Here is a 25,346-nt window from a genome sequence, read left to right as displayed (position 1 = left end):
AGAAACTACAGTTTTGAGTAGAAGAGTCACTGGAAGAAAAAACCCTTATTCTGAAAAAAATAGAATACAATTGAGTTGGTATTGCTCCATGTGACTGTATAAATACATGCTTATTAGTCTGATTGTGCAATTTATCACAATGATGCTGTTAGTTCAACAGGAGCCAACCTCAGCCATGCTTTGATTTCTTTAAAAGTTTTAAGATTTCATTAAAATACTCCTTTTTTTCTTTTCTATTTTTTCCTTTCTAAATAAGAATTTCTCTGTGGCTAATTTGCAAATGCCAGTTAAATCACAAGTTTTAATATGGAATTCAGAGAGCTTTTTTTCCCAATAAACAGCATTTTATTAATTGTTTTCCATTTTTTTTCTTCTGCCTCTCATTTCAGAACGGTTTGATCACCACTGTCCCTGGGTAGGCAACTGTGTGGGGAAAAGAAACTACAGATTTTTTTATATGTTTATTTTATCTCTGTCCTTTCTGACAGTCTTTATATTTGCATTCGTTATCACCCACGTCATCCTTCGTAAGTATGCTGGTGAAATCAGATTACGTATGTAGCCATTTGCTTGAGTTTTTTATTTTTAAGTTAATCTTTTGATCATTCAGAATTTATTTCTTTATTTATTTATTTGCCTTTTCTCTGAAGCTTCACAAACCCTAGTGAGTCCCATTCGAGTCTATAGTAGACCCTGGTCATGTTAGTTATTGATCTCGCGCTGGCTTTATCTTAACACAGTGTTAATTTTCTTAATTTTTTTGTCCTTTTATGGATGATTTATTGGAAAAGCAGCACACGTACTGTATGTTTAAGAATACAGATAGTATCCTTTTCCCGAAGGACTCCTGTGTGCTTTTTTAACTGTAAGCATGGGTCATTTGCCATCCAAATGGGTAAATTACTAGGAAATGCAGTAGAGCTATTTTTACACTTTCTGTTGTTTGCTGTTTAGTTTTACATCTTTCTCAACCCTATTTTTAACACAAGTTACTTTCATTTGCATAGACTTTCTGAGAATAACCAGTTCATAATAGAGTGAAACAGATAAGCTATACAAAGATGAATATTCAGGAGTTTGATTTTGTTTTCTGAATTGGGTTTGAGAAGGGTATTTTCAAGACTCTTTCGGGTACTGTCTCTTTTTTCCATGCACTGGACAAATTTTGTTAGATCCTATGTGATGATGATGTTTCAATTTATGGTGATAGGTTATATGTCTTTAAAGACCTTTTGCATGTTGCAGGATTTTTTTTAACCCGCTATCACTAGGAGGCTTAAGATGTTCTATCTTTTCACTAATTATATAGGATATTGCCTTGAACAGTATTTCTTTAGTAATATTGGAAATGTGATCTTTTTATTTCTTTGTATTCCATGTTACAATGGAAACCTGATAGAAGTAATAATTTCAGTTTATTACACATTTATAAAGCTAGCTTGATAATGGCAATATTTAGAGACTTTTACTGAAAAATATGCCACATTGTGCTCAGTTTCCTAAATTGCTTACACTGTGCAGGGAAAATCTGTATTTTAAAAAGCAGAATTCCTGCTCTTATTTGTGCTTCACAAAAGAAGGATAAGAGCACTGAGCAGCTCTCCTGTAGCTCAGAAATCTATCACATGGGCTACAACTAGAGGCACTTAATTTTGAAGGGGTCTGGATCATCAAGTTGTTCTCACTGCCAGATGCAGCATTCCTAATACCCGTCAAAAGAGCAGAGAAAAGATGTACATAGTTTAAAAAGGGGAAAGTAATTATTGGAAAAAGAACACTTTCCATTAGTACTTAAATCCGTAACATTTATTTGGGCATACATGAGTATATACATACACACCTCTTACAATTAAGAAGGAAGCATGGGGGGGTGGTTTCTGTCATCTTACTTTGCTAGAATTCAGTAGTTAAAAGCATTACTAGTCTAACAACTGTTGAAGCTAGCTTACCTTTATTTCACAAATACTACAGTGCACTTTTTTCTTTAGTTTTCAGCATATGAATTACAAATATTATGCAATTATTTCATGTTCTGTATGTCAAGTAGATTTATCCAGAGGATTTTAACTTTACAGTGTCCATACCTGATTCGAAGTATGAACTAGACAAAGATCAGATAAATGAATTGTGACTCTATGTGGTTGAGAAGCACTTTAGCATTGTATAGGTGTTACAGATAATGTATAGTAAATGTTAAATGATGAATTATCTAAGTATTTCAGCTGTAAAATATTCTTGCTATGAAGGTTTGTTTGCCTTGGATGAGACAGGAAAAACCTCCTTAGTTCTAAAGATTGGTTTGGTCCTCAAAGGCAATGGGAGCAGGTATGAATTGTGATTAGTTCTTTGATGTTTGAGCTTCAAGCCGAGCTTTCAAATTTATCTACCATAATCTTGACTGTGTCCAAAAAAAGAGTTATTTACAAATAAGGCTTTTAATCATATCAATCACTCTACTCTTTTTGTGCCTACCATGCTTCTAGAAGTCCTCATATATACTTTTCTTATAGTTACCACTCAGCCATTTTTGTTGTTTTGCAGCCCTGCAGTTCTTCAGCTGATGCTAAGCAATAAGCAGGATTCTCACTCACTTAGTATGAACCTTTGCACTTGGCATAGACTGCTTTGTGTTGGTGCATCTGAATAAAGTCTCAGTTTTTCAACCTGGGACTATGATTTTCCTGGAGTGTTTCGGAGTCATCTATATGTATTTCCATAAGTCCTGGCAAAATTCTTGATTCTAGAGGAAGTCCTGCTGACTTAGTCACCTTCTGTTCTTAGCTTACCGGAAGATGATCCTACCAGATTACCTGTATTCTAGATACCCTGTGTTAGACTGAATGCTGTCTGACAATATTCTTTTAGGAAGGAACTGAGACATATTTATAGCAACTTGTAGGCATTGACATTCAAAAAATTTAATAAAATCCTTTATGGTTCATCCTAATCAAGAACTTCCTTCTCTGACCTTGTTGATTAAATGGGGAACCGGTTTTGTTTATTTGTTTGTTCAAATCTCTTTATTTAGACAAATTTTTTAATATATCTTGCAAGCTGGCATTTTTGTAATTTTTGGTGGGCCTAAGTGGTGAAAAGATATGAGATGCATCTTAACTTTTTAGTTTTTTGTGGTCTGAGGCATTCATTGGAAATTTGCCCTTTTCAGGATTAAGAACATGTGCACATAATATTATTGAAGATGATAAAATGAATTTGTAAATAAGATACTTTCAAGGAATTGTCTTGCAATTGATTTTCTCAAATTTCCCTAAGCTCAACACATTTTCAGTGCTAGTGTCTGTGTTGAGATCCACAGCGTTACTCAGCTCTTTTTGAGGCATCAGTATTTCAACTGTTTGCAGTGAGGAACCTTCCCCTTCTGATATTATGAGAACTGCTTGGAAGAGTATGACCAGCAGTAGGGAATAGAGATCACACCTATCTGCTGTCATTGCCCTTGAGGATCCTAAAAATAGTAAGAAGGTAGGGGAAGTTCCGTTAATCTTGTGCCTGGAGGCTAGAAACTGGTTATGAGAGTCTGAAAAGGCTCAGAAATACAAGGTAAGTAAATTGCCCTTTTTGGCAAACAGTAAAATTGACTAGGCAGGTCTAGGGAATACATGTGTGTATACAAACACATATACCCTTTTCTTTTTTTGTTTTCAAGACAAGATTCATTTATCTTCATACGAATCTTCAGAAGAATTCAGTTAAGGGGAAATTTTTCGTTGTGGGATGCATTTAAATAATTTAAATTATACGGTAAAATGCAAACAATGTCCCTATAGCTATATGATATTGAGTCAGTTTCTACAAAATAATTAACTTGTTGCAATCAGCAAATTGTCAAATTACCCTTTTTGATTAGTATTTCATGGTTGTGGAACTCAAGTGGATGCTTCTGCATCTCGAATTCATTGGATCATGTTGCTCTTGAAATCTTTTCAGGTACTTGATATTCTCTTATTTCTCCAGAGGTGACAAGGACCTATTAGAAAAGCTTTCTGTGCAGGTGCAGTAGGAGCAGGGTTAGAGCCTAGAGAACTTTAACTGCTTCCAGAACAAAGGAGAATCTGAGCTGAGCTGAGAATCTGGGTTTATAGAATAAATTTTCCAAGTCAAAAAGTTGCTTTGAAAAATAGTATTTCAAAATAAAAATTAGTTTATAATTTTGGTTTCATATGAGGTCTGAAAAGAACAAGGATAATCAGAAATCTTGTTCATGGGAAAGTATGCGTGCATCAGTTTGGTATGACTGGGAAAATATCCTGCAGATGTTAGACCTGATAACTTGCCCAAGCTTTTTTTCTGATGTTGCTGCTGAGCAACATATTCTCAGATTCGTATTAGTAAATCTATTCTATGATTATTCAGTTGATCTTCAAATATTAATTGTGTTAACTATGGTGAAAACAGCCTGCAGTCCAGTTTCTTACTCAGCTGGTATTTTTGGGTTCTGTTTCTACAGGTTCTCAACAAACAGGGTTCCTCAATGCCCTGAAGGACAGTCCTGCAAGATATCCTTTCACTGAAACAAATTGTAGATCTTGTTGCAAAATAACATCTGAGATGTGGTGTTGCTTGTTTTCTTGCTGTCGTTGGCTATGTGCATTTGGGATTTCATCAGTTAATGATTTCATCACTTCCTGCACAGTAGGATTTATCACCACATGTTGGAGGTAGACAAGAGACTGTAGCCCGTGGTGGTTGTTTTTTTATTCTTATTTTGCAGAGTAGTATTTTTGACAAAAGTCTGTCATTTCCCTGTGTAATGGAAATACACTCCATACATTTGTGGTGGAATTCATAAATATGTCTGATACTATACCCATGCTATGGTTTTATTTAAAATATTCAATAATTCTTCTGCTTTTACAACAGAAAGTATCCAAAATGGCTGATCTTGTCAGGATAGAAAAAGTAGATTGTGGAGCAACTGAAACCATAAGCTGTCCCTGCAGAGTTCAATTCCTGAAAGTATTCTAATGTCGATTTCCTCGTTTTAGAGAAGTAATTTCCAAACGTCAACTTCTGTTAAGTTACATTAAAGTACACACATGCATACACAGGGACTACTGTTGTTCAGCCTGGAGAAGAGAAGACTCTGGGGAGACCTCATTGTGGTCTTTCAATAGATAAAGGGGTTTAATAAGAAAGATAGAGAGACTTTTTACCAGGGCCTGTAGTGACAGGACAACAGTTTTAAACTGAAAGAGTAGATTTAGGTTGGCTATAGCAAAGAAAGTTTTTACAACAAGGGTGGTGAGGCACTGGAACAGGCTGCTCAGAGAAGCTGTGGATGCCCCATCCCTGGAAGTATTCAAGGCCAGGCTGGATTGGGCTTTGAGCAACCTGGTCTAGTGGAAGGTGTCTCTGCCCATGGTGGTGGGGTTGGACTAGATGATCTTTAAAGGTGCCTTCCAACCCAAACCATTCTGTGATTCTATTCTGTAAACACTCTGTGTTCTTTTTATCACTTAATGGGAGCTTTTTGTATATTTTCTGCTTGGTGAGAATGGAAAAGGCTCCTTCTGTCTGAAAGTAGCTAACATAATTGAAAAAATAGGAAGCTGACATAACTTCTGTTTAGCTTCTTCCTTATATTTCCGCAGAGACTTTAAGCTTCCCACTCCTTGTGTGTGTATTTTGAATGGCTCGTGTCTGAACAAGCAGTTTACAACTCACACAAAGATACTATAAAAATAATTCTTTCCCATACTTGTGCCAAGGAAAAGTCTTTTGTCCGTTGTGCCTCGCGCACTTTGCTCTTTTCCAGAGAAGAATAGGAAAAACAAACTCTGTTATTCAGAGTTGTACATAAAGACAGACCTCTCTTTCCAGGTAGTTTTTCTAAGTATCAAATTCTCCAAATTCTGTAGATACCTGATGAACACACACACACACAAAAGGTAATGTCACTGAGCAGTAAACTCCCTTTTTAAACAAACCCACTGTTCAGAATTTTTTGGTACAAATAATTTTACAAAGCACAAACAAACTGTTCTAAATAGCACAATAGCTTCCAATTAAAGTAATTACAATCACTTCTTACAAAAGATGTTTATTTCAAACTATTTTCAAACTGATAATAGCTTTCAATTGTCCTTAAATCAAAGGTAATTGATTATGCATCTGAACAATGGATTGCTTATTCATAATTTGTATTCAGTGATGTGCTTTAAAAGGCTCAGTTGTGCACCTTGTAGAAATGGCTGGTTTGGTAGTGATATGTTGGACAATGTAACAGCTTGGTTACAATTCCTAACAGTAAAAAATGAAATTGTCCAAATAGTGTTGGGAATACTGCTTTAGAACAAGCCAGTCAATTCAGGCACAGAGAACATTGCCATTTCTATCTTGCTAACAACGCTGTATAAGATACCAAGGGAGTGTTATACCATATGCTAGTAAGTTATGCTTTATGTTGAGAATATATTGCTTTTTTGTGTTTGGTTTTTAATTAATGGACTCATGTTTAATTAATGGTGTCATGTTAATCTGACAAACCTCCCCTGCTGTTCTAGAGATCTTTTCGGATTTTGGTGTGGGGAACTGAAAGAAGTCTCTTTCTTGGGGAAATAAGTCTGTTTCAGTGGGGAATTGAAACAGGTCTTGAACTCAAGGGAATTCCTTTTTTTTTTCAGTAGGAATTACCATGTGGAGGGAAAAACTCACATTTCTGGGCCCATTTGAGTATGATCTTGGCAAGAAACATCCTGTCAGTGGTGTGCTGAGGTTGCAGGGAGCCCTTCTCCCTCTCAGGTTCCCCTTGTCTGACCTGGTGATTCTTCCCATTATTCTTGGTGTGTAGATTCTACCCAGCAGTGCTCATCTGCAGCCTCCCTTGCGATTTCTAGCCTCTCAAAGCCCAGTTAGGTGGATTTGCATTGTGTGTTATGTTTTGGGGCTGTTTCCTTCTTTTACACCTTTCTGAATCCTCTGCTGACAACAGTCTGCTTCCTCATCCATCCTCCTTCATTCTCCGTGCTTTAGCTGTGGTTGTTGCACAGTCAACTGGGACTGAGTTCCTGTCTTGTGTTGGTTTGACTCCACATCGTCTGAGGAGGAGAAGAGAGGGAGACAATAGTGAACATGCTGCTCAGCAAGGCACTTTGGTCATCCTGCTGCTTTTGGAGCAGATTTACCCAGAAAGCAAATGTCTCTTTTTTGGCTTTTTCACCACTCTGAGTGAAGGACATTCTAGGGGAAGTTATACAGACAATACAGATATTTCCCAGTTCATTAGGTGAGAGCAGACCTGCAGTACAAGACTCTGCTGTTAACTAATATTAGGATTATTTATCACAAATACTTCTGTCCATCCATGCATTTTCCAGTCTGTGTCTCTGTATAACGGTGAAGAGCTGTCATATTTCTCTTCTATTGATAGGTTCAGTGATAAGGATGTTTTCGTATGCTTTAAGGTCGCGTCCTTGGCCTGCAATATATTGAGTTGATGATGTCTTGGAAACTGACTTCACTAAAGGTTGGCATATGGTTAATACACAGATTATTTTTATCCTATTCTTTTCCCATTGTCTTTGTCCTACTGATTTCTTATATCTATTTTTCTAAGAATCAAAGCCTTTTCTGCTGTTGATTCATGTTCTGTAAAAAGAATTTACTATTGAAGTGTTGTAGGAAATAAGTCTCAAAGCAGATGTATTCTGAGTTCATGGCTATTGTGTGTAAATAAAAATACATATAAATAAAGAACTATGGCAGGAAGCCATCTGTAAAAAGTTGTTCTTTATGCTTGATTATATAAAGTTTAGAAGCAACTTTATTGTCTTATTGCTGAGATGATGACTCCTTTAGAGCTAAAGGAATTATATAAACTGTAGTAATTATGCAACACTGAGTGCTGGCTGACTTCCCTAGTATATAATCTCACTTTCTAAAGTCTGGTTCCTTCTTTATGGCATTTGGGTTATGCAGTTTATAAGGAGTGAAAACACAGGTATTTTGAAAGTGAAAAAATGAGTGAAAGATGCAAGCTTAAAAGTAACAGTAAACCTAATAGTGCAGTCTGTTTTTTAACTTTTATACTACCCCAAGGAACGTAGGTCTGTGCTTTTAATCTACATTGTTGCAGATGGGGGAAATTAGAATAGGTAAAGCTTGGTCTTGCACTGCAAAACCACTCAGTTGATGTAGTTCAAACCAAATCAGGACTGAAGCTGTTTACTGACTCATTAATGACATATAGATCACTGATTGCTGGATAATTATATACTCAGGGTCAATATCAGTAATACAAAAGATAAATGGCTATATTAGACACTGAAGGAACGTTAATAAAGACCCAAAAATGTTTAAAAACCTTTCTGTACCTGAACCCCCAGAACTTACAGTGCGCATGCAGTGTACATGTACCCACCTTTGCTGCTCTCTTGGAGATGTGGGTGCTCTTGCTATACATGTCCTTGTGCTGCTACCTACAACACACAGGTGAGAAAGCACCCCACAAGCTCACATACATGTACCGCAGGTGCAAAGCCCTATATGCTGCACCCTATACTGGCAGTCTGCTGTCTGGGTGCAGACTGTTAACGCTGTTGGAGAAGGGAGGGTGCTCTGGGCCAGGCAGATGCCAGCAGAGTGACTTGAGACTCTACCAAACCAAATTTTGACTGCTGCTGTTCCCACTTCAAGTTCTCTTCTGCTACTTTTTGTGATTTTTCTTACACTTCAGGCAGATGCCTCATTCAAAAAGTCGTCTTGTAGTTGCTCGGCTACTCTTAATAGCAGCACAGTGAGTTGGGAGTTAACAATCTTCCTCTTTAACATGATAAGTTTTGGGCAAATGCTGCTCACTGTTGAGTATTCAACCTCACCCCAACTATTTACACTCAAAATCTTGACAGGATTTGTTTTCTGGGCTGTTTGCAAAATCTGGGCCATTCAGGCACCCCCACAGCTGTCATGTAGACTATACCCAGTTATTAGGGGGACTTGAGAGAGCAAGTAGACTTTGTATTTTACTCTGAGTAGTGCACTTTGCTAGTGTTAGGATCCTTATCAGCATCTTGACTTCAGTAACAGCAGAAAGACAGGAAACTCTACCAGTTGGAACATATGACTGAGATGCAGTTTCCTCAGCTGTTGTCGCTATACTTACAAGCACAGATCCAGAACCCTTAGTCCTCGTGCAAGGCTCCCATTGTGCACTAAATATTTGTACAAAGATATCTGTTCAGTCTTTGCCATTCTGCTGGCCTTGGGTTACCTTTCTTGTGTTTGATCTTCCCCTTACCCCATCAGAAGTATTATTTACTGTTACTTATCAACAAGTGTGATGACTTTTATAGGGTGAACATGAAAATTTGAATTTCAGCAATTAAGATCAGAACCATTCACCAGTAGTTTATGGCCTTTCTCAATCTGCAGGTATATTTGCTGGTATAGATTCTACTCAGTGGCCTGTACACTAAAGCCTACTGACAATAGGCTTGCTTTTCTGAGTTTAATTTTTGCTGACCCCTTTGAAGTACCCCAGAGACCTCAAGGGACTTGTGCACTATAAGCTGACGACCCTGAATTTTGTGATTGTAACTACACGTTATTGGATATAATGTTTCTTTTTTCCATTTGCATATATTTCCTTGACTTTCAATCACTGTGCTGGAAGCTGTGGTGTGTTTTTTCTCAGTATGGTCCATTGTGGGCCTCTCAGGTTTTCACACATATTTGATCAGCTCCAATCAAACAACAAATGAAGACGTAAGTTCATAGTGTATGTCTACATGTATGTTTCTAAACAGTAATAAGGAGGAAATGATTCGTTTTAATTGTATGCAGTTTTTCTCTGTTACTCTTGGAGAAGTCATAGCTGTCTGCATAATTTTGTGAATGCCTCAGTAGGAGAAAAGGAAGTAACCTGGTCATGCTTGATCCAAAATACCAGAGGAGATCTTGTGGACGCTATTTGTTGTGGTTTGAAGATGTGCTTGTTACATAGTGTGTCCATCATGATTTACACCCACAGCACCTGTATCTTAAAATAGGAAAATATAGAAGAGAGGAGACAAACAAGTATATTTTATGCAGTAGGAAATCACTAAATATTTTTCAGTATCTCTTTTTTACTGGGAGTCCTAAATATTCTTTGACTCAACAATAGGTTACTATAAAAATCGCAAAGTATGTTGAATTCTCAAAACAAAAATGACATCCTTTATTTTTTCCTTTGAAATTTCTTTGCCAGTCTGAGGCCTAAAACTTCTGGCAAAGAGTATATAATTAATTTAAAGGTCAACTTTCTCATTTCTACAATTGCCCTATTTTGCATGTAGGTTTCCATTGTTTTGGTGTGAAACTATGTTTAACTGTGTGTGGAAGCTTCATGTGTCCTCCCCTAACTAAAAGGAGAAATAAAAAATGAATGAAAGGAGAGAATAAAAATAGCTAGGCAACTAATGGTATAAAAAGCTTTCTGGAATTTGGCAAGTCATCTAACAACTTACTGCAAGTTTAAAATTACTTTATTGTAATTTTTTGTTGTACCTTTTTCATAGCTATCTGGCAAATGTAAAAGTAGCATCTTTGGGACTGTCAAACTCAGGTTTTGTAATCGTTTAAGGTTATGGTTAAAATTAAGTTTTAGGATAAACAGCAATTAACCAGAAAAAACTTAGCAAGCAGGCTCAGAATGAATTGTGCCTCAGCATCAAGTATCCAAGCAACTAACCTGACTTTGAAGAAATCTACCTCATTAAGAAGACAGATGAGATACTCTGGTATTCCTCAGTTATTAGGTTTAAGCCAACATCATCTCTCTAGATGGACCCAGCATGCTTCCAGCATCCCCCCTTCTCTCAAATAAGTGTCTGTTTTGGATTGTCAAAGCTCACAGAGCAGGGAACTGCAGCAGTGTAACACGTCTGAATTTCAGATAAACTCTTCAGTAATGTCATGTGAAGCATGCATTTCCAGTTGAATACATTAAGCCATTTTAGTCACCCTCTCAAGTATTTCACAAACAGAAAAGTAAGATTGGCTAAAAAAAAAAAGTAATATGGGCTAAAAGGTAGTAATGAATGCAGTCACTTTATAATATTTTAGAACCATTTGTGGGCATTAGGGAAGATAATATGTGGTATTGCACAGCTTGAGAACTTACCCAAGAGTATGGAAAAAAGTCCTCTATGGCTGACTTTAATGGTTTGTTGCAATTGAACCTCTTCTGTAGAGCATACCATAATACTTGTAAAATTCAGCTCAGACCATTATGTTTAGATGCTGAAATTCCTACTATGAGTATATCGGTCCTTTGAGATTTTGGGTTGTCTAAATCTATGGAGTTAAAGCATATGCTTGCTTGTAAGATTTTAGGGCCCAGCCATTCATAAGAGCCCAAAGCTCTAAGCTATTTGGAAAGTGTGATCATGGGTTTTCTCTGGTCTACATCTGATGTAAGTAGCATGTTGCTGCTTTGGAAACCCTTAATTTGTCTCAGCCATATTCTATATTGTATTATATGTGATGCATCTTGTTCATATCGCTTCAGATTAAAGGATCATGGTCAAATAAAAGAGGTAAAGAGAACTATAATCCATACAGTTATGGCAACATCTTTACTAATTGCTGTGCTGCACTCTGTGGGCCCCTCTCTCCAAGGTAAGAGTATGAAAAGTATTGTTAGTATAAATGAAACCATATGATTCTTGATGAAAAAAATATTCTTTCTGATTGCTTGGGTTTACTCCACAGAAGTAATATTGTGTTTTACTGTCCATTAGAAGCTTTAATTAAGTTTTTCTTCAGTAATAAAGAGATAAGTTGTTAAATTGTGGTTACACTAAGTTAGTGATGAGATCCCGTAAAATATATTTAAGCTTGACATCTAAAATTAAAGTAGACTTGTTTATCTGCTCTTTGAACCTTTGCCACTGCAGTTAATAACTTCCAGCAATAAAAAATTCCTAGTAGCTGGCTTTTGCATGTTGGGCGATTTGAAAGTTTATTGAATTCTTGCATATCTAAGAGATATGACATGAATTTAGGAGAATTTAGGAACCTTAATTCTGCAACTAGTTTGATAATTGTTCACTTTTGTCTTTTCACTCTGAACTGTTTTATTTAACTGAACAGTGATTTTTCTTTATTTATACAACTGTTAACATATATACATTAAGCTGAATTTGGTGGTCTTACAACAAAGCAGTTCCAGAGAAAGTTTAATGGATTAATATTTGCTACATACATTTTCACCTTTTAAATCCAAAATATTTGTATATTCAAGGCTGCAGATGGCTTTTCAGCTCAAACAAAATATAAGACAGAACTGAGACTAGAGAAATAAAACTGGCAGCAGGAAAGACATACTTCTCGTCTTATTCCAATGCTCAGTGTTTAGATAGTTTGTGTACTGCATGTACAATAGAGGCCCAGTTCCTCTCTAGAGAGTGGCTGTCATCTTGTATTATAGATTATTTTTGTGGCATACTCATCAGTTGAAGCTGTTTTGCTTTATCTCGAATAACGTAGTTATGAATCTGAACTATCAAGAAGAAAGACAGTAAATGACTTTATAGTCCAGTGGCCAAGGTGTTTCACTGGAAGTGGGGATTTCTGGTTTTGCTATTATGAGTATCAGAGGTGGCTCTTCCATGAGCAGTCAAAGGTCAACAGGAGAGACTGATGTCTTTTCCTAAGGAGGAGACAACCATTAAGATTTCCACATAATGGGTTAGTACTGTAGTGCCTGTGGTGAGAAAGAGTAACCCTGTCTCTGCTTCCTGCCTATGTGGATGGTACCTGAAGCCAACCCTTTAATTATGCCATTTGGCTTTTCATAAAAGTATGTGATGTAAAAACTCAGTGCCATGCTGCAAGTTCTTTTGACTCTAAATTGAAATCTTTATTAAAACTACGTAATGTTTCTCAGTATTTGAAATAGCTGCTTAAGCTGATACAAATAGTAGCACACAACAGACCAGACTGGCATTTGCTCTTGTGTTTTAACAGTTTTTACATTTTTTCCTAAATTCCATATAGTAACGCAACTTATTTAGATGCCAAAGGATATGTAGAGTTTCTGCAGGGAGATGTTTTGTGACCAACAGTAAAAATTTACTGACTGCAAAATGTAAATGATAACCTCGTTTTCTTTGACTTTTAATCTCGGCTGTGTCCCAAGTCACTAGATATTACTTTTTTCCTTAAATTCTGGTAAAGTGGTTTAGTAGTGATCAAACCCTGAAATTCAAAATGCTCAGGTGCCTCTGAGAATGGAATGCAGATCAAGGGAGGATCTGTAAATAATCCAGACTTTTCTCCCTACGGTTAAAGATCATATTTCTCATTTTCAAACCTATGCTACCAAATTCAGAACACATTTTACATGTCCTCAACAGTAACTTCCAGATCTTAATTTGATCCATATCTGTCAGCATAGGCCTAAATTGGTGTTCTGATACAATAAATCATACACCTATTTTAAAGCATCTGATTTTTGAAGGAGTGCTTTCCACATGGCGGACTGCAATCTCAGGTGAATTTCTAAGTGTTTCGAATGTACATAAAAACCTGTTCTGCAGGGCCTTCCTGAGCAGAGCTGGAACTGGTCTCTGAGTGGTGGAAACCTCATTGACTATTGAGAGGGGAAATGCCTTTTTTTTCTATGCATCCTGTTCTTATATTTTAAAATTGATGCCATCTTGACACTTAGCAGATTTAGAAGTCCCATAAATAAGCAAATAAAACCAATTCTGTGCTGACTTTAGCTCTGAGGTGTTTTAAGGCATTCCTGTCATTTTGTCTTAGTAACAGGAACTATAAACCCTCCAGTCAAAATTTGATTTTTTTTTTTTTTAATTATTATTATTTTGCTGGTGGTGGTGGTGGTAGTTTGGTGTGGTTGGGGTTTTTTTTTGCATGGAGGTGATATGAGCTAATACACATGTAGAATATAGTACTTTGGTCTGTATATTCAGCCTTTTATGAGTATGAACTACCATAAACTAAGTGTGGTTTATAATTCTCAAATTGAGAGTAAAAACGTATGTGGAATTTTAGCAAAATCTTTAGCTAGGTCAGATGATTCCATTCTATTTATTTTAAAAACAATCTTATGTAGGTTTTTACTTATTTTTATTAATTTCTCCATGAAACATTTTCTTAAAATTTCTTATTTCCATCTATGAGTGCCTCACTTTGGTAAGAATAGTGGAGCACTGTGAGCAGTGTTAGGTTGCTCTCATGAAACATCTGGAAAAAAGTTTTCTAAACAAAACCCTCCCTTCCTCTCCTTCCTCTCCTTCCTCTCCTTCCTCTCCTTCCTCTCCTTCCTCTCCTTCCTCTCCTTCCTCTCCTTCCTCTCCTTCCTCTCCTTCCTCTCCTTCCTCTCCTTCCTCTCCTTCCTCTCCTTCCTCTCCTTCCTCTCCTTCCTCTCCTTCCTCTCCTTCCTCTCCTTCCTCTCCTTCCTCTCCTTCCTCTCCTTCCTCTCCTTCCCTCTCTACCCCTCCCTCCCTGCCTTTAATTTTGAGGTGCACAATTTGATAACAAAAGAACCCTCAAAATAGATACTGATTCAAAGTGCACTAGTGAGTTTTGTAATTTGTTTTCACACCTGTGGTTTAAAATTCTTAGTTTTGTGGTATCTGTTGGTCAGCTTCTAAATCTTTTGTCTATGATAAAAATACAGAAAAGTAGCAGTATGTCTGACTGTATGGCAGGTAGTATTCCAAGGAACCAATTGCCTTGCTGATGAATAGAAATGAAGTCTTGTACTTAGCTGAATAAAAGGGGACATTTGAAGGTGTTGGTGAGGTGAAGGTCTGTTGTATGACTCTTTTTTTTCTCTTTTTGTTGAGAGAAAGTAGGTTTTGATCAGAAATATCTCTAACTATTTTTTCTTTATTTTTATTATTTCATAGCTTAATTGACAGAAGAGGATTTATACAACCAGATACACCACAATTAGCAGGACCATCAAATGGCATTACTATGTATGGGGCCACACAATCTCAGAGCAACATGGTAGGAATCATCCCATAGTGTTGTTCAGCAAGATTCCTGTGATTGTTTTCCTTCTCCACTTTCATGTGAACTAATCAAGTAATAACTAACTGGATACAGCTGATACTCTGGGTGGAATTACTTGCTTATTAACAGTAAAGAAAAAAAAAGTCAAAGCCCTTTTTAATGTATGTTTCACACAGTGTAATAGTTATTGCTCATGGATTCTTAAAAAAAAAAGAGGCTTTTCTACACTTGATTTATTAAATATACTGGCATTTTGACTTGTACTGTTGACACCTGCTGTGTTTCGAACTGGAATATTCAAGTAACATGGACTTGCTCTGGTTCGTCATTTTCCTTCATACTCTGTTTCCTCCTTTGCTTGTACACTGCGGTTTTGCATAGACTAATGTGTTTTAAAAAGCAAAGATGAACAAAGGGGAGTTTCTAGGGGAGAAGTGTGTTGAAGAAAGAGCAGGAGGATACTGAACTTCCAATGAACAAAAAATGGCAACTGGATTGTTACAACAAAAGCTTTTTAGACATCTTTGAAACTGTGCCAATAGTTTTTACTTTGTTTTTTTGCTGGTAGCATTGGCTATCATAGTGGAAGATAGGATTTCCAATGCCAAGAACAAGAGAAGTACTGGAAAGAGATATTTTTCCAAAGGCAAGCATCTTACAAATGTGCCTATTTCTGAATTGTTATCCACATACCTTCATATTATATGGGTTCTAAGACTTTGTCAAAGAAGCCATTAGTTATGGACACCCTCCCTTTGCCAAAAAAGAGGAGGCCACAAGGCCTTCTGACATAATGCAGCCTTTCTTTTGAACAAAGGAAGAAGAGAGTCACTCTTCCCAGACAGATTAGTTTTACTGTCACTGATAAACTGGTATAAAAATTTTGCTGTAGTTCCTGAGCTGTTTTTACTCTTTTTTATGAGGATTAAATAAAAGATTTGTTAGTCTTCTTAATGAGAAAATGTATAGGAGACGCAGTATTAACTCTGAATCTTCTGTGAGGTGTAGTTGTGCAGAACAAGGTAATGCTCCATGCAAATTTAATTTTACTCAAAAAAATTTTAAAAAAAAATCTAACTCTGAAAAGAGAAAAGGAGGCTAAAAAAAAAAAAGGAGTAAGCAAACCTTAGAAATAGCTTGAAGTCTTTCAGGGATTACCCAAGCTTTCTGACTCTGTCAAGTCTTCTGGTTTTTTGAGGATCATTAACCCACAATAATTAAATTATCTTAACATTACAAGAATTATGCTTGCATTGTAAGAAGACACTGTGATTATTACTGAATAGTAATGAGAAAGTCTTCTGCCAGTTTGATAGCAAATTGACTAAATTTGTCTCTAGAAGTGGAGAAATCTGTTATGGTATTAGTTTAGGTGAAATAGGTAGCTGTTGTGATTTTAGAGTGTAATAGCTGTAAATATGCAAGTTCTTCAAGGATTTGAACTTCTTATATCCTAGAACATCACATTACTAAAGCTGGGAAAAGCTTGGGTTCTTTAACAGTTGTCAGAGTCACTTGGAAATGTGCAGCTTTCATTTCTGAAAGTGATCTCTCACAAAAGGCTTGAAAAATGGAGGAATATCTTTAATACTGTGAGTTGTTTTTCTCCGGGTATTATTCCTGGTCTATATCCAAGACCAATTGGCTTCTAGTGGCAGCTGGCTATCAGCATTAAAATTTCTCCCTTGAGTTCTGTTGCAAACTGTTAAAGACCTGCTTAGTTTCACAGTCTCTCTAGCACATTTTCTCTTTCCTATTTAAGATCTTGCATTCTTTCCTGAGTTGTTTGAAGCATAAGAAATTATAATTTTTTTTTCCTGCTGGCAGCAATGCAGTGGCACATAACTTTGCCTCTGATTTGTTCTTGTTTCACATTTCCTTTTTTCTGTGTTCTACTCAGTAGATTCTGTACCTACTTGAAGGTTCCCTCTCTCCTGTCTCATAAAGCAGCAAACAATAAAGCTGATTTCCCTATTTCACAGTTAAAATCTCAATCTCATCCACATAACAGACTTTTTTTTTCTAATCCACCTTACCACTAGCAAGTTTGTGTCAGCCATTCTGTTCAGTTACTGGATTTCCTGTTCTGATTTAAATTTAGACAGAAATAATCAAGTAAAACTTCGTCATTCTATTTAAACCTTTTTCCCATGAAGAAGTGACCCTTAGTATTTTTCCAGGCTTTACAGTATCTGTTTCTCTCAGATTTCTTCCCAGTACACGCTCTTAGATTCTTCTGAAGAAGTTTGGGAACACGAGCACTGGGAGCACTAGCTATTCACTTGTTCTCCCCTGAAAAAGACTGCTGCAGTTTTTTGAGTAAAAGGCAGTAGAGTACACTTTATGAAAGAAGTATAAAAAGGCATGGAGCAGCATCCTGTTGGGGGTTTTTTATTATTATTAATAATAATAATAATTTATTATTATTATTTTCTGTTTGGTTGGGTTTTGTTTGTTTTTTAGAGGAGGAATCTCTGCAAGATTCTCTAGAATCCCTCTTGTTAGAAGTTCAGATTCAAACATCAAAATTTCCCCTGGTGGTTGATGTTTTAAATAATAGACTAGCTCTAGCCCAAGACACCAGTGGAAGCAAAAGAATAGCGAGAAAGTCTTTGTGGAATAAAAGGTTTCCTTTTTCTCTTGTGTCCTCCCTGACAAAGGTTAGGCAGAATCTGAAATATGATTCAGTCTTCCTTTTTGGAAGGTTGCGTACCTCTTGGAAAAAAAGGCAGAGGCGGCATAAAATGAAAAACACTTTCTTGGAGCCAAAGCAGGTGGGCCACAAAGAACTGGCTAGTCTGATGGGAACGTATCTGGTACTGCAGCTTGTATTATTATGGTTTCAGATAAGGACAGGCAAAGTGAAATTCCTTGACTTAAGAGCATGTGTAGATCATGGTCTTAGTCCTTAAATACTTTTTAAATGGCAGAGGTTTAGCCATTTATACATCATCCAAGATAATTACACTATGTTAGCAACTCTTTTGAGTGCAGGAAATAATGCATTAGAAATCTGAAGTGTGTTCCAGTACACCTTTGTGTTGTGTCTCCCTGGATTTTATTCCAGAATACATTACATCTTCTTATCTCTACTTTGAATATTAATTTCTAGATTATGTACTACTTAATCCATATAATATGCTAAAATGTCTCTCCTGAGCATTGATATTAAACGAAGATTTTAATAAGCATTTACTCTCACACTGGGCCTCTCCTATTCCTTCCCTTCCCTCTTCCTTTCTCTCTCCTTCCTTCAATTTTTTTACTCGGTGACTTGTGTCTTTCTAAATAGAATTCTTGTGCCTCAACCAACTAGCCTCTGGTCATTCTTTAAATCTCTCTGTAGGTTGCTTAGTATTATATTTTGCTTTCCTTTAGGTTAATATATCTTTTAGTTTAGCATCCTTTTTGCATTTAACCTCAGAAAAAAAAAATCAGACTGAGTTTAAACTTGCCAGACACTTGTTTTAAGTGCAATACATTATCTCTTATTCAGGATGCCATTTGTGTGGCACTGGTTTTGTACTTAACAGCTTTTGTGGTAATTTTGCCTTTGAGACTTCGAATATTTCATATAGGAACTACCCTACTCGTGGTACTGACTCGGTTTGTCACAATCTCAAAGTCAGGGTCATTGCTATAATCAGTGCTTCGTAGACCCATACTATGACCATTTTTTTCTAGATATTTATAAAAGAACTCTTTCTCCTGTTCTGTCCTTAGTATCTACCTTATTTTACTAAGACCTGAGGTTTGATTTACCTTTTTGAAGGCTGGAAGCACTTTTTTTTTTCCCAATGTCTTTTCCAATATAATTTGAAATTAATCTGGTAAATTTGTTAGCCAGCTTCTTAATTATCCTTACCCAAGTGACAAGCATGGTCACTTGGAGTTAATGATCTGATATTTCTGAAGTATTTCACTGTTGCATTTTATTGCTGATTATTTTTAGCAGCTTTTCATTAGTTTGCCCAAGCATCTCTCTTTCCATTCTTAAGATTTTTTTTTTTTTTTTTGCTTGAGACACAGTATCTGACCCATAATGAAATCATTATTTTCTCTGTATTTTATTCATTCTCTTTCATTTTAAGGTTTATTTTCATCGTTTTCTGGAAAAAAGTTCTCATTTCACCATAAACCCATCAGCTACCATTTACTAGATCTGCACTTCTGTAGTACTTAGCTTTCTCTTAAAAGCCTGAGTTGATTCTTGGGTTTTGATACAGGGTGTTTTATTTAGTAATGTATTATGAAGGAATACAGAATCCATCTCGCTCCATGCACTTTTTAAAGAGGAATTAGTTTGCTTTATTTTTACTTTGACATCTCTCTAACTCCTTATAAAGTGACAGATTTTACTTCTATCTTGCCTCTGTTTCAGGACAGGTTTATTTATTTGTTTTCAAGAAATTTGCTTGTACTTCTGCATTCTAGGCATCTCTTCCTCAGTGCTTAGGTAGCTCCTTATGTGCCAAATTCCCTTATTTCCAGTTCTCCCTTTCCTGGATACCAATTCTTTAGTTAGTGTTTGTTTTCTTACTTGATATGTGCCACTGAAAATTGTAGGAACCATAATAGTGCATGCACAACATTCATTATGAGTGAGACATGCAGCAAAGTCCTCTCCCAAATGTTCACATCAGTATTTCTAGCACTGACCTGAAAGCAGGAATCCAGGTGATCCAGGGAATATCAACTCTGACCATCCTAGATTTCTTTCTCCTTTGCTTTTCTTATTCTCATCATTAGGATTAAACATTTCTACTGTGATAATACAAGGATCAACAAGGATACAGTCAAGGTTGATAGAGGATTTTCATTAAAACGTCTTGCTTCACAGTTAAAATGGATTAAGAACACAGGCAGTAAATCAACTTCAGCATTTTGCTTTGGATTGAGGTATGTTTTAGAAGCAATTCTTTGAATTGTGCATGGTTACTGCATTGTTGTTCACTTCACAGAGCAGATGAACTAGATATTTTTTCAGGAGATGTGCTCCCAGAATGCACCCAACATGCTCTAACCATTCACGGACATTCAGTCTGTAAGAACAAACAGCAGCTAGTCTGTAGTAAAATCCCTGGAACAAGTATAGTTTACACTTTGGCTTCAGAAGCGTTTCTCTTGCTAGATCTGCTCCTGGTGCACTGTACTACTTGCTAGTGGAGCCATTAACTTGGTGGGGTTTGTGGCTCAGTTGTTGCACAGTATCTGCAACACCATGATTTTGACTGTGAAATCCTACAGCTGTTGGGAACAGTTTTACACCTTCATCCCTCCGCTTTTTACCCACATATTGTATCCATCTAGTATGGTATTTCAGCATTCTTTCTGTTACTTCATAGCACTATCATTCAGTGCTGTCAGGCTCCTCCGAAATTTTTGTCGTTTCTACTTTATTCAGAGATGCTGAGTTCATTCAACCTTCTTTACCCACCTTCTGAGAACTAACAATTCCTTAATGTTACTAGTGTTTAGAAAATCTTTAACAAGGTTAATTTTAAATTCAAAGTGTATAATCTCTGGCTTTGGCATTAGAAATGTGAAAAATATATTGCCATGTACAACTGTACAACTATGTTAACGTGTATGTTTTGTGTAGGTTAGAAAAAAAGATATTTTCTTCAGAAAAAAACCTAAAATATTGTTTCCTTAGTTGTTTGTATTTATTATTCCTGAAATAAACACAGAATTTTAGGTTTTGTCTAATTTTCTTTAATTTGTGCCTTTTGATGTGAAAATAAATAGAGAGACGGCTAAAAATTTCTGTGCACATCTATAATTGACCTTCTGTACTTGTAGAACTTATTAAACTTGTCTTACCTTCAGAATCTGCTGTTCCTCTGAAACAGTGGAAATTGTAAGCGGAAGATAAAATCAGTAGATCTGAAATAAGAAGATACTGGTGGAATAATTTCTACAGTAGATTTTTAGCTATTTAGATTTCAGTACTTGGCTTCCTTTTTGTTACAATCATAGACTTCTGTATTTCATTTGAAATACTGGTGTTTAATAATTAATGTGATTAATAGCTGTTAAGGCTTTTGACCCTAAATTTAATTTCGTTAAGAGCAAGACATGGAATCAAGGAAAAACCACCCTGCCAGCCCTATAAACAAATCTCATTTCCTTTTAGTTTTCTGTTTGCTGTTTAGACTCAAGAATAGTCTACCTGGATAGTATGTGTTGTTTTTATCAGATGTTTTTGAGAGCTTCATTGAACACATCTACCTTTCCTAGTATAAAAGCCACTCTAGTCACTTTTGAAAGCCATTTACAGCCTGTATTTTCCTAAGTTATTTATAGTTTGTAACTGCTAAATAGAACAAAAACCCCCTGAAATATATCTGAATAAGAGGAGAGGCTTTAGGGAAGTGACAAGTGTATGAGAAATGAAGAAGAGATACACAGCACCCGAAAAAATTTTATGACGCTCTGTTTAAGGGAGCTTTATGAGGCTACTTTATATTTTTTATATTGATTCAGCTGAGATGCACTACAGTTCAGTAAGAAGAAAATGAATTCAGACTATACGATGCGTTCAAGTAATTTACCTTTAGCTAATTTAAAGCGGTGTACTTGTGTTACCTGGAGCAGGTTAATGATTTCCTTTTGAAGATCAGTGCTGAAGCTTCACTAAAGCAATAAGTCAGCTGCTCATGTTATTTGTTTTCAATGTACCACAGTGGTTATAGGCATCCCTTGGTTATTTAACATATTCTTTGGCTACTGCTTTTCAGAGATGGATTTTGTGGGTCTTTTTAAGGTTTGAAAATTCAGTTAACAGATTTTTAAAGTCTGCATAGTAAGGTGGGTTGAAGTGCTATAGTTTAATTGAAATAAGTGGGTGTGAATAACAGTATCTTAATCAAGAATGAGTTATTCATGCTGAACTACTAATTGAAAGCTTGACTGTAGAAGATGATGACAGTTTTCTTCTTAGTAGAGTACTTATACAAGATTTTGGCTTTAAGCCAGTGAGTAATCCCTGTGAAATTATATGGGACCACTTCAATTGTTTGGTGAAAAATGGCTTGCAACATATATGAACTCAATTTATGTAAGAGGAAGTCAGTGCATTTATCTTCCTGAAAGCATAAGTGTTGGAAAATACGTAACTGAGTTAGGATTGGACTTCGGCATGTCAAAAAGTTCATCTGGGAGTCCTAAACCACTTTTTTGTTTGAAATACTACCTGTCTACTGTGACCAAATAGTCTCCTTGCACACTTGCTGGATGTAATGTATGTGCATTCATCATTGAGCTATTCAGTGGTGGAATTGGAGGACCTGAAAATATCAGAGGAAGCATTCATAGTGACACTTTTCATCATACAATAAAGGAAGCAAAAGTCTTTCCGTGAATTTTCATAGAGTAAATCACAGTGGCTTGAAGGGGCATTTAAGGGAACTGCTGTAATATTGGTAGGAATGGTTATGACTGGGAATATCTTGAACAGAAGTTGGATTTGTAATGTCTTTCAATAATTTGGTGTAGAACATATTGCTTTAACAGAATCCTTGAAATAACAACAGTGAATAGGCATGTCTCGCCTCTGGATGTATTTTTTTTATTCTGCTTGCTTGCTTCCAAATTTTCTTTGCTGCACTGGATATATAGTTGTATTCATTGACTGGAGTGTTTCTCTTGCACAGCAGGACAATAGTATGGCGACTGTGAACCTAATAGGATTTTGAAAATCTGCAGATGACTGATAACTGATCAGGCTGTGAATTAAATATATATTGTCATTGGAAGCTTTCAAAACTCATGCCAGTTTACATTAAAGAAACTTAATTTGGCAGTAGGTATACTACCCACTTGGCTATCTGGACATTATTGAAACACCTACCTGTCTTGTCATTTCAAGGAATGAATGATAATTTTGCATAAACCGTTCTTAGGAATGATGTAGAGCCAAAAGCATTCCTGGTAATACTCACTGAGCTTAACTGGATTTATGTAATGCTGAATTTGGCTTGTTATTGTGAAAGTGCTTGCCAGAAAACTTGTGCTTGGTACCTTGATTCTTCACATTGTTGAGATTAAATTAATCAAGAAACAACCTAAAAATAATTAAATTTTGATATCAAATTAATGCATCTGCAGTGCTGCCTAATTTCTACACATCCTCTAGAGTACTCAGTGTAGTACAGTATATTCTCTGGAGTGTATATATAATGCATTAAAGTGGGAGAGGGGAAATTTTTGCTCATAGAGGCTGCATTGCCAACTCTATCTGTATAAAACCACCTGCATTAAAGGAGTTCTTGTTCTGGAAAACTTCTGTAGCTCTTTAATTCCTACATGTGAGGACCAATTGAAAAAGACACTTGCTTAAGGTTTTCCAACTTGGAAAGATGCCTGAATTGTGCCTCTGGGCCCCTCTCTGAACTGCTCGCTGCTCTCAGGTAAAAGGAGTGTGGCAGTGATTCACCTCACCTGGAATCAGGGTGGTTTTCAGGTGTCCGATGCAGTTCATTTCCCACGGACTCTGCAGGTAGGGTTTCCAAATGGCTTCAAACAAGAATAAGCGAAGTATTTGAATTACAATAGTCACAAAATACTGGTTTAGACATTACCAAAACCCTTAAGTGAACACTGTAGACAGTTATCATGATTTACTTTGATAGTAATCCAGTTATGCATGCTGCTTTTGTTTTCTTTTGTGCCTGGGCAGCATGCAATGGGATTTTTGGGTGGCTAACCATGGAATGATACTAATGGCTTTCTTTTTTCTCTTCACATCCCATTATTTTCCATACCTTTTTGTCCATATTCTCCTTTTTTTCCCTCTGTTTTGTTTGCCTCATATAATTTTGACACCCTTCCATTCTACAGTGTGACCAAGATCAGTGCATTCAGAGCACTAAATTCGTTTTGCAGGCTGCTGCCACGCCCCTACTACAGAGTGAGCCAAGCATAACTAGTGAGGAGCTACCTTTACCAGGAAAGACTTCTATCAGTGGGCCTTGTGCAACTCTAACGCTAGGGCAGCCAACACCACCATCTTCTATGCCAAATCTCACATCAGATACAGGTTTGACAGACATGATACCACTGAAAGAGGAACACGAAGGCCATCAATTTCTCACTCCTGAAGAAGCTCCGTCACCCCCTGGGATGCTGCCAAGTGGAAGCCCTATTGCACACAGCCATACAATGCACGTCCTGAGTCTAGCCAGCCAGGATTCATTGCATGAAGACTCAGTACGTGGTCTTGTGAAGCTTAGCTCAGTTTGAACAGCTTTTTTTGAACATTGCACCGTTTCTTGGTGTCTGTACAAATCTCTTAACAGGAATGACGCTGCAATACCACTGTAAGACTTCGTAACATGCCTATAATGGAAACTTTATCATGTAATGGAGTCTACTAAAAAGACAAGTTATTTTTTCCATGGAGCTATGGCATTTTTTGACCAAGTTGTTAATGGTTGTGCTTTGATGGTGACTGCATTTTGTTTTTAAGCAAAACCAGAAATGGTCAATAATCTTGTCTCCTGAAGCTTGGGTACAGCAAGTTGGAAGTCAGCCTGTAACAAACACCATGTACAGTACAAAAGAGAGAGATTCTTGGATGTAAGTGTCATGCTCTGTGTTCTATGCTCTTGTAATACACACTTGTTAAGGCTTACCACACTTGTGGCCAGAATGATCTGCACTTACATGTTATGCTACTAATATTTGAGATAGAAAATTATCATTCCATTTGTTAATATATAAAAAAGACTGCAGATATGGATTTGCATGCCACGCTACAGTATGTGTTACAGTGGTGTTGGTATTAAGAGAAAGTGCTGCTTTTTTATTTGTGACTTTCAAAGTGCTGTTTCATTTAAAGACAGTGCAACAAACAAATTAATGGACTATATTATTTTTTCAACTTATTAAAGTTTATTTTAAATTAATCAGTGGTGCCTAGAAGATGGACAATTACTGATTTGATCATGTTGCATATCATTTAACCTTCTGTTTAAGTGTTTAGAGTGAGGTATTGTGTTGTGCCATACCATGAGATTCTTCCACTCCCTAATGTGATACAATTACCTGTGGACTTCCAATAAAATGACATCCTCTATTTCTTGGACATGTGTGCACTTATCCTTGCACAGTTTCCTGGGGAAAAAGGGGGAAATCATGAAATGTTGACATAGTTTGTAAAGCTTTGACTGGAATATGTTTACATAATGAAACCAGAGCTATGCAGGAAGAGCTGGTTACAATTAGGATTGCTTCAGCATCTCTTATGGTTTTGTTTGAGATGGTATTTGTTCTCATAAGAAGTCTTTATTTGGAAACAGAAGAAGTCTTTATTTGGAAACAACAGAGTTAACCTTTGCTTGGACTGTAAATCTGTG

At 36.5% G+C, this 25,346-nt stretch overlaps 1 protein-coding gene across 4 annotated transcripts in view; it reads left to right on the top strand.

The window, feature by feature from the left end:
• ZDHHC14 (zinc finger DHHC-type palmitoyltransferase 14) overlaps positions 1-25,075 on the top strand; it is a 109,115-nt gene extending 84,040 nt beyond the window's left edge. For 2 of the 4 annotated variants that reach the window (XM_065631402.1, XM_065631403.1), the window contains exons 4-9: positions 390-527; positions 4,469-4,517; positions 9,621-9,723; positions 11,510-11,619; positions 14,880-14,982; positions 23,830-25,075. In XM_065631402.1, coding sequence (XP_065487474.1) covers positions 390-527; positions 4,469-4,517; positions 9,621-9,723; positions 11,510-11,619; positions 14,880-14,982; positions 23,830-24,231 — 905 coding nt within the window. In that variant the 3' untranslated portion in view covers positions 24,232-25,075. The remainder of the gene's footprint in view (positions 1-389; positions 528-4,468; positions 4,518-9,620; positions 9,724-11,509; positions 11,620-14,879; positions 14,983-23,829) is intronic. The other 2 variants (XM_065631405.1, XM_065631404.1) reach the window with 1 other exon arrangement.
• The last annotated feature ends 271 nt before the right edge of the window (positions 25,076-25,346 follow it).

The sequence above is a fragment of the Caloenas nicobarica genome, chromosome 3, assembly GCF_036013445.1.
Source record: "Caloenas nicobarica isolate bCalNic1 chromosome 3, bCalNic1.hap1, whole genome shotgun sequence".
Lineage (NCBI taxonomy): Eukaryota > Metazoa > Chordata > Aves > Columbiformes > Columbidae > Caloenas > Caloenas nicobarica.
Note: the sequence above shows the minus strand (reverse complement) of the source record. Positions and strands in the feature narration are given on the sequence as shown.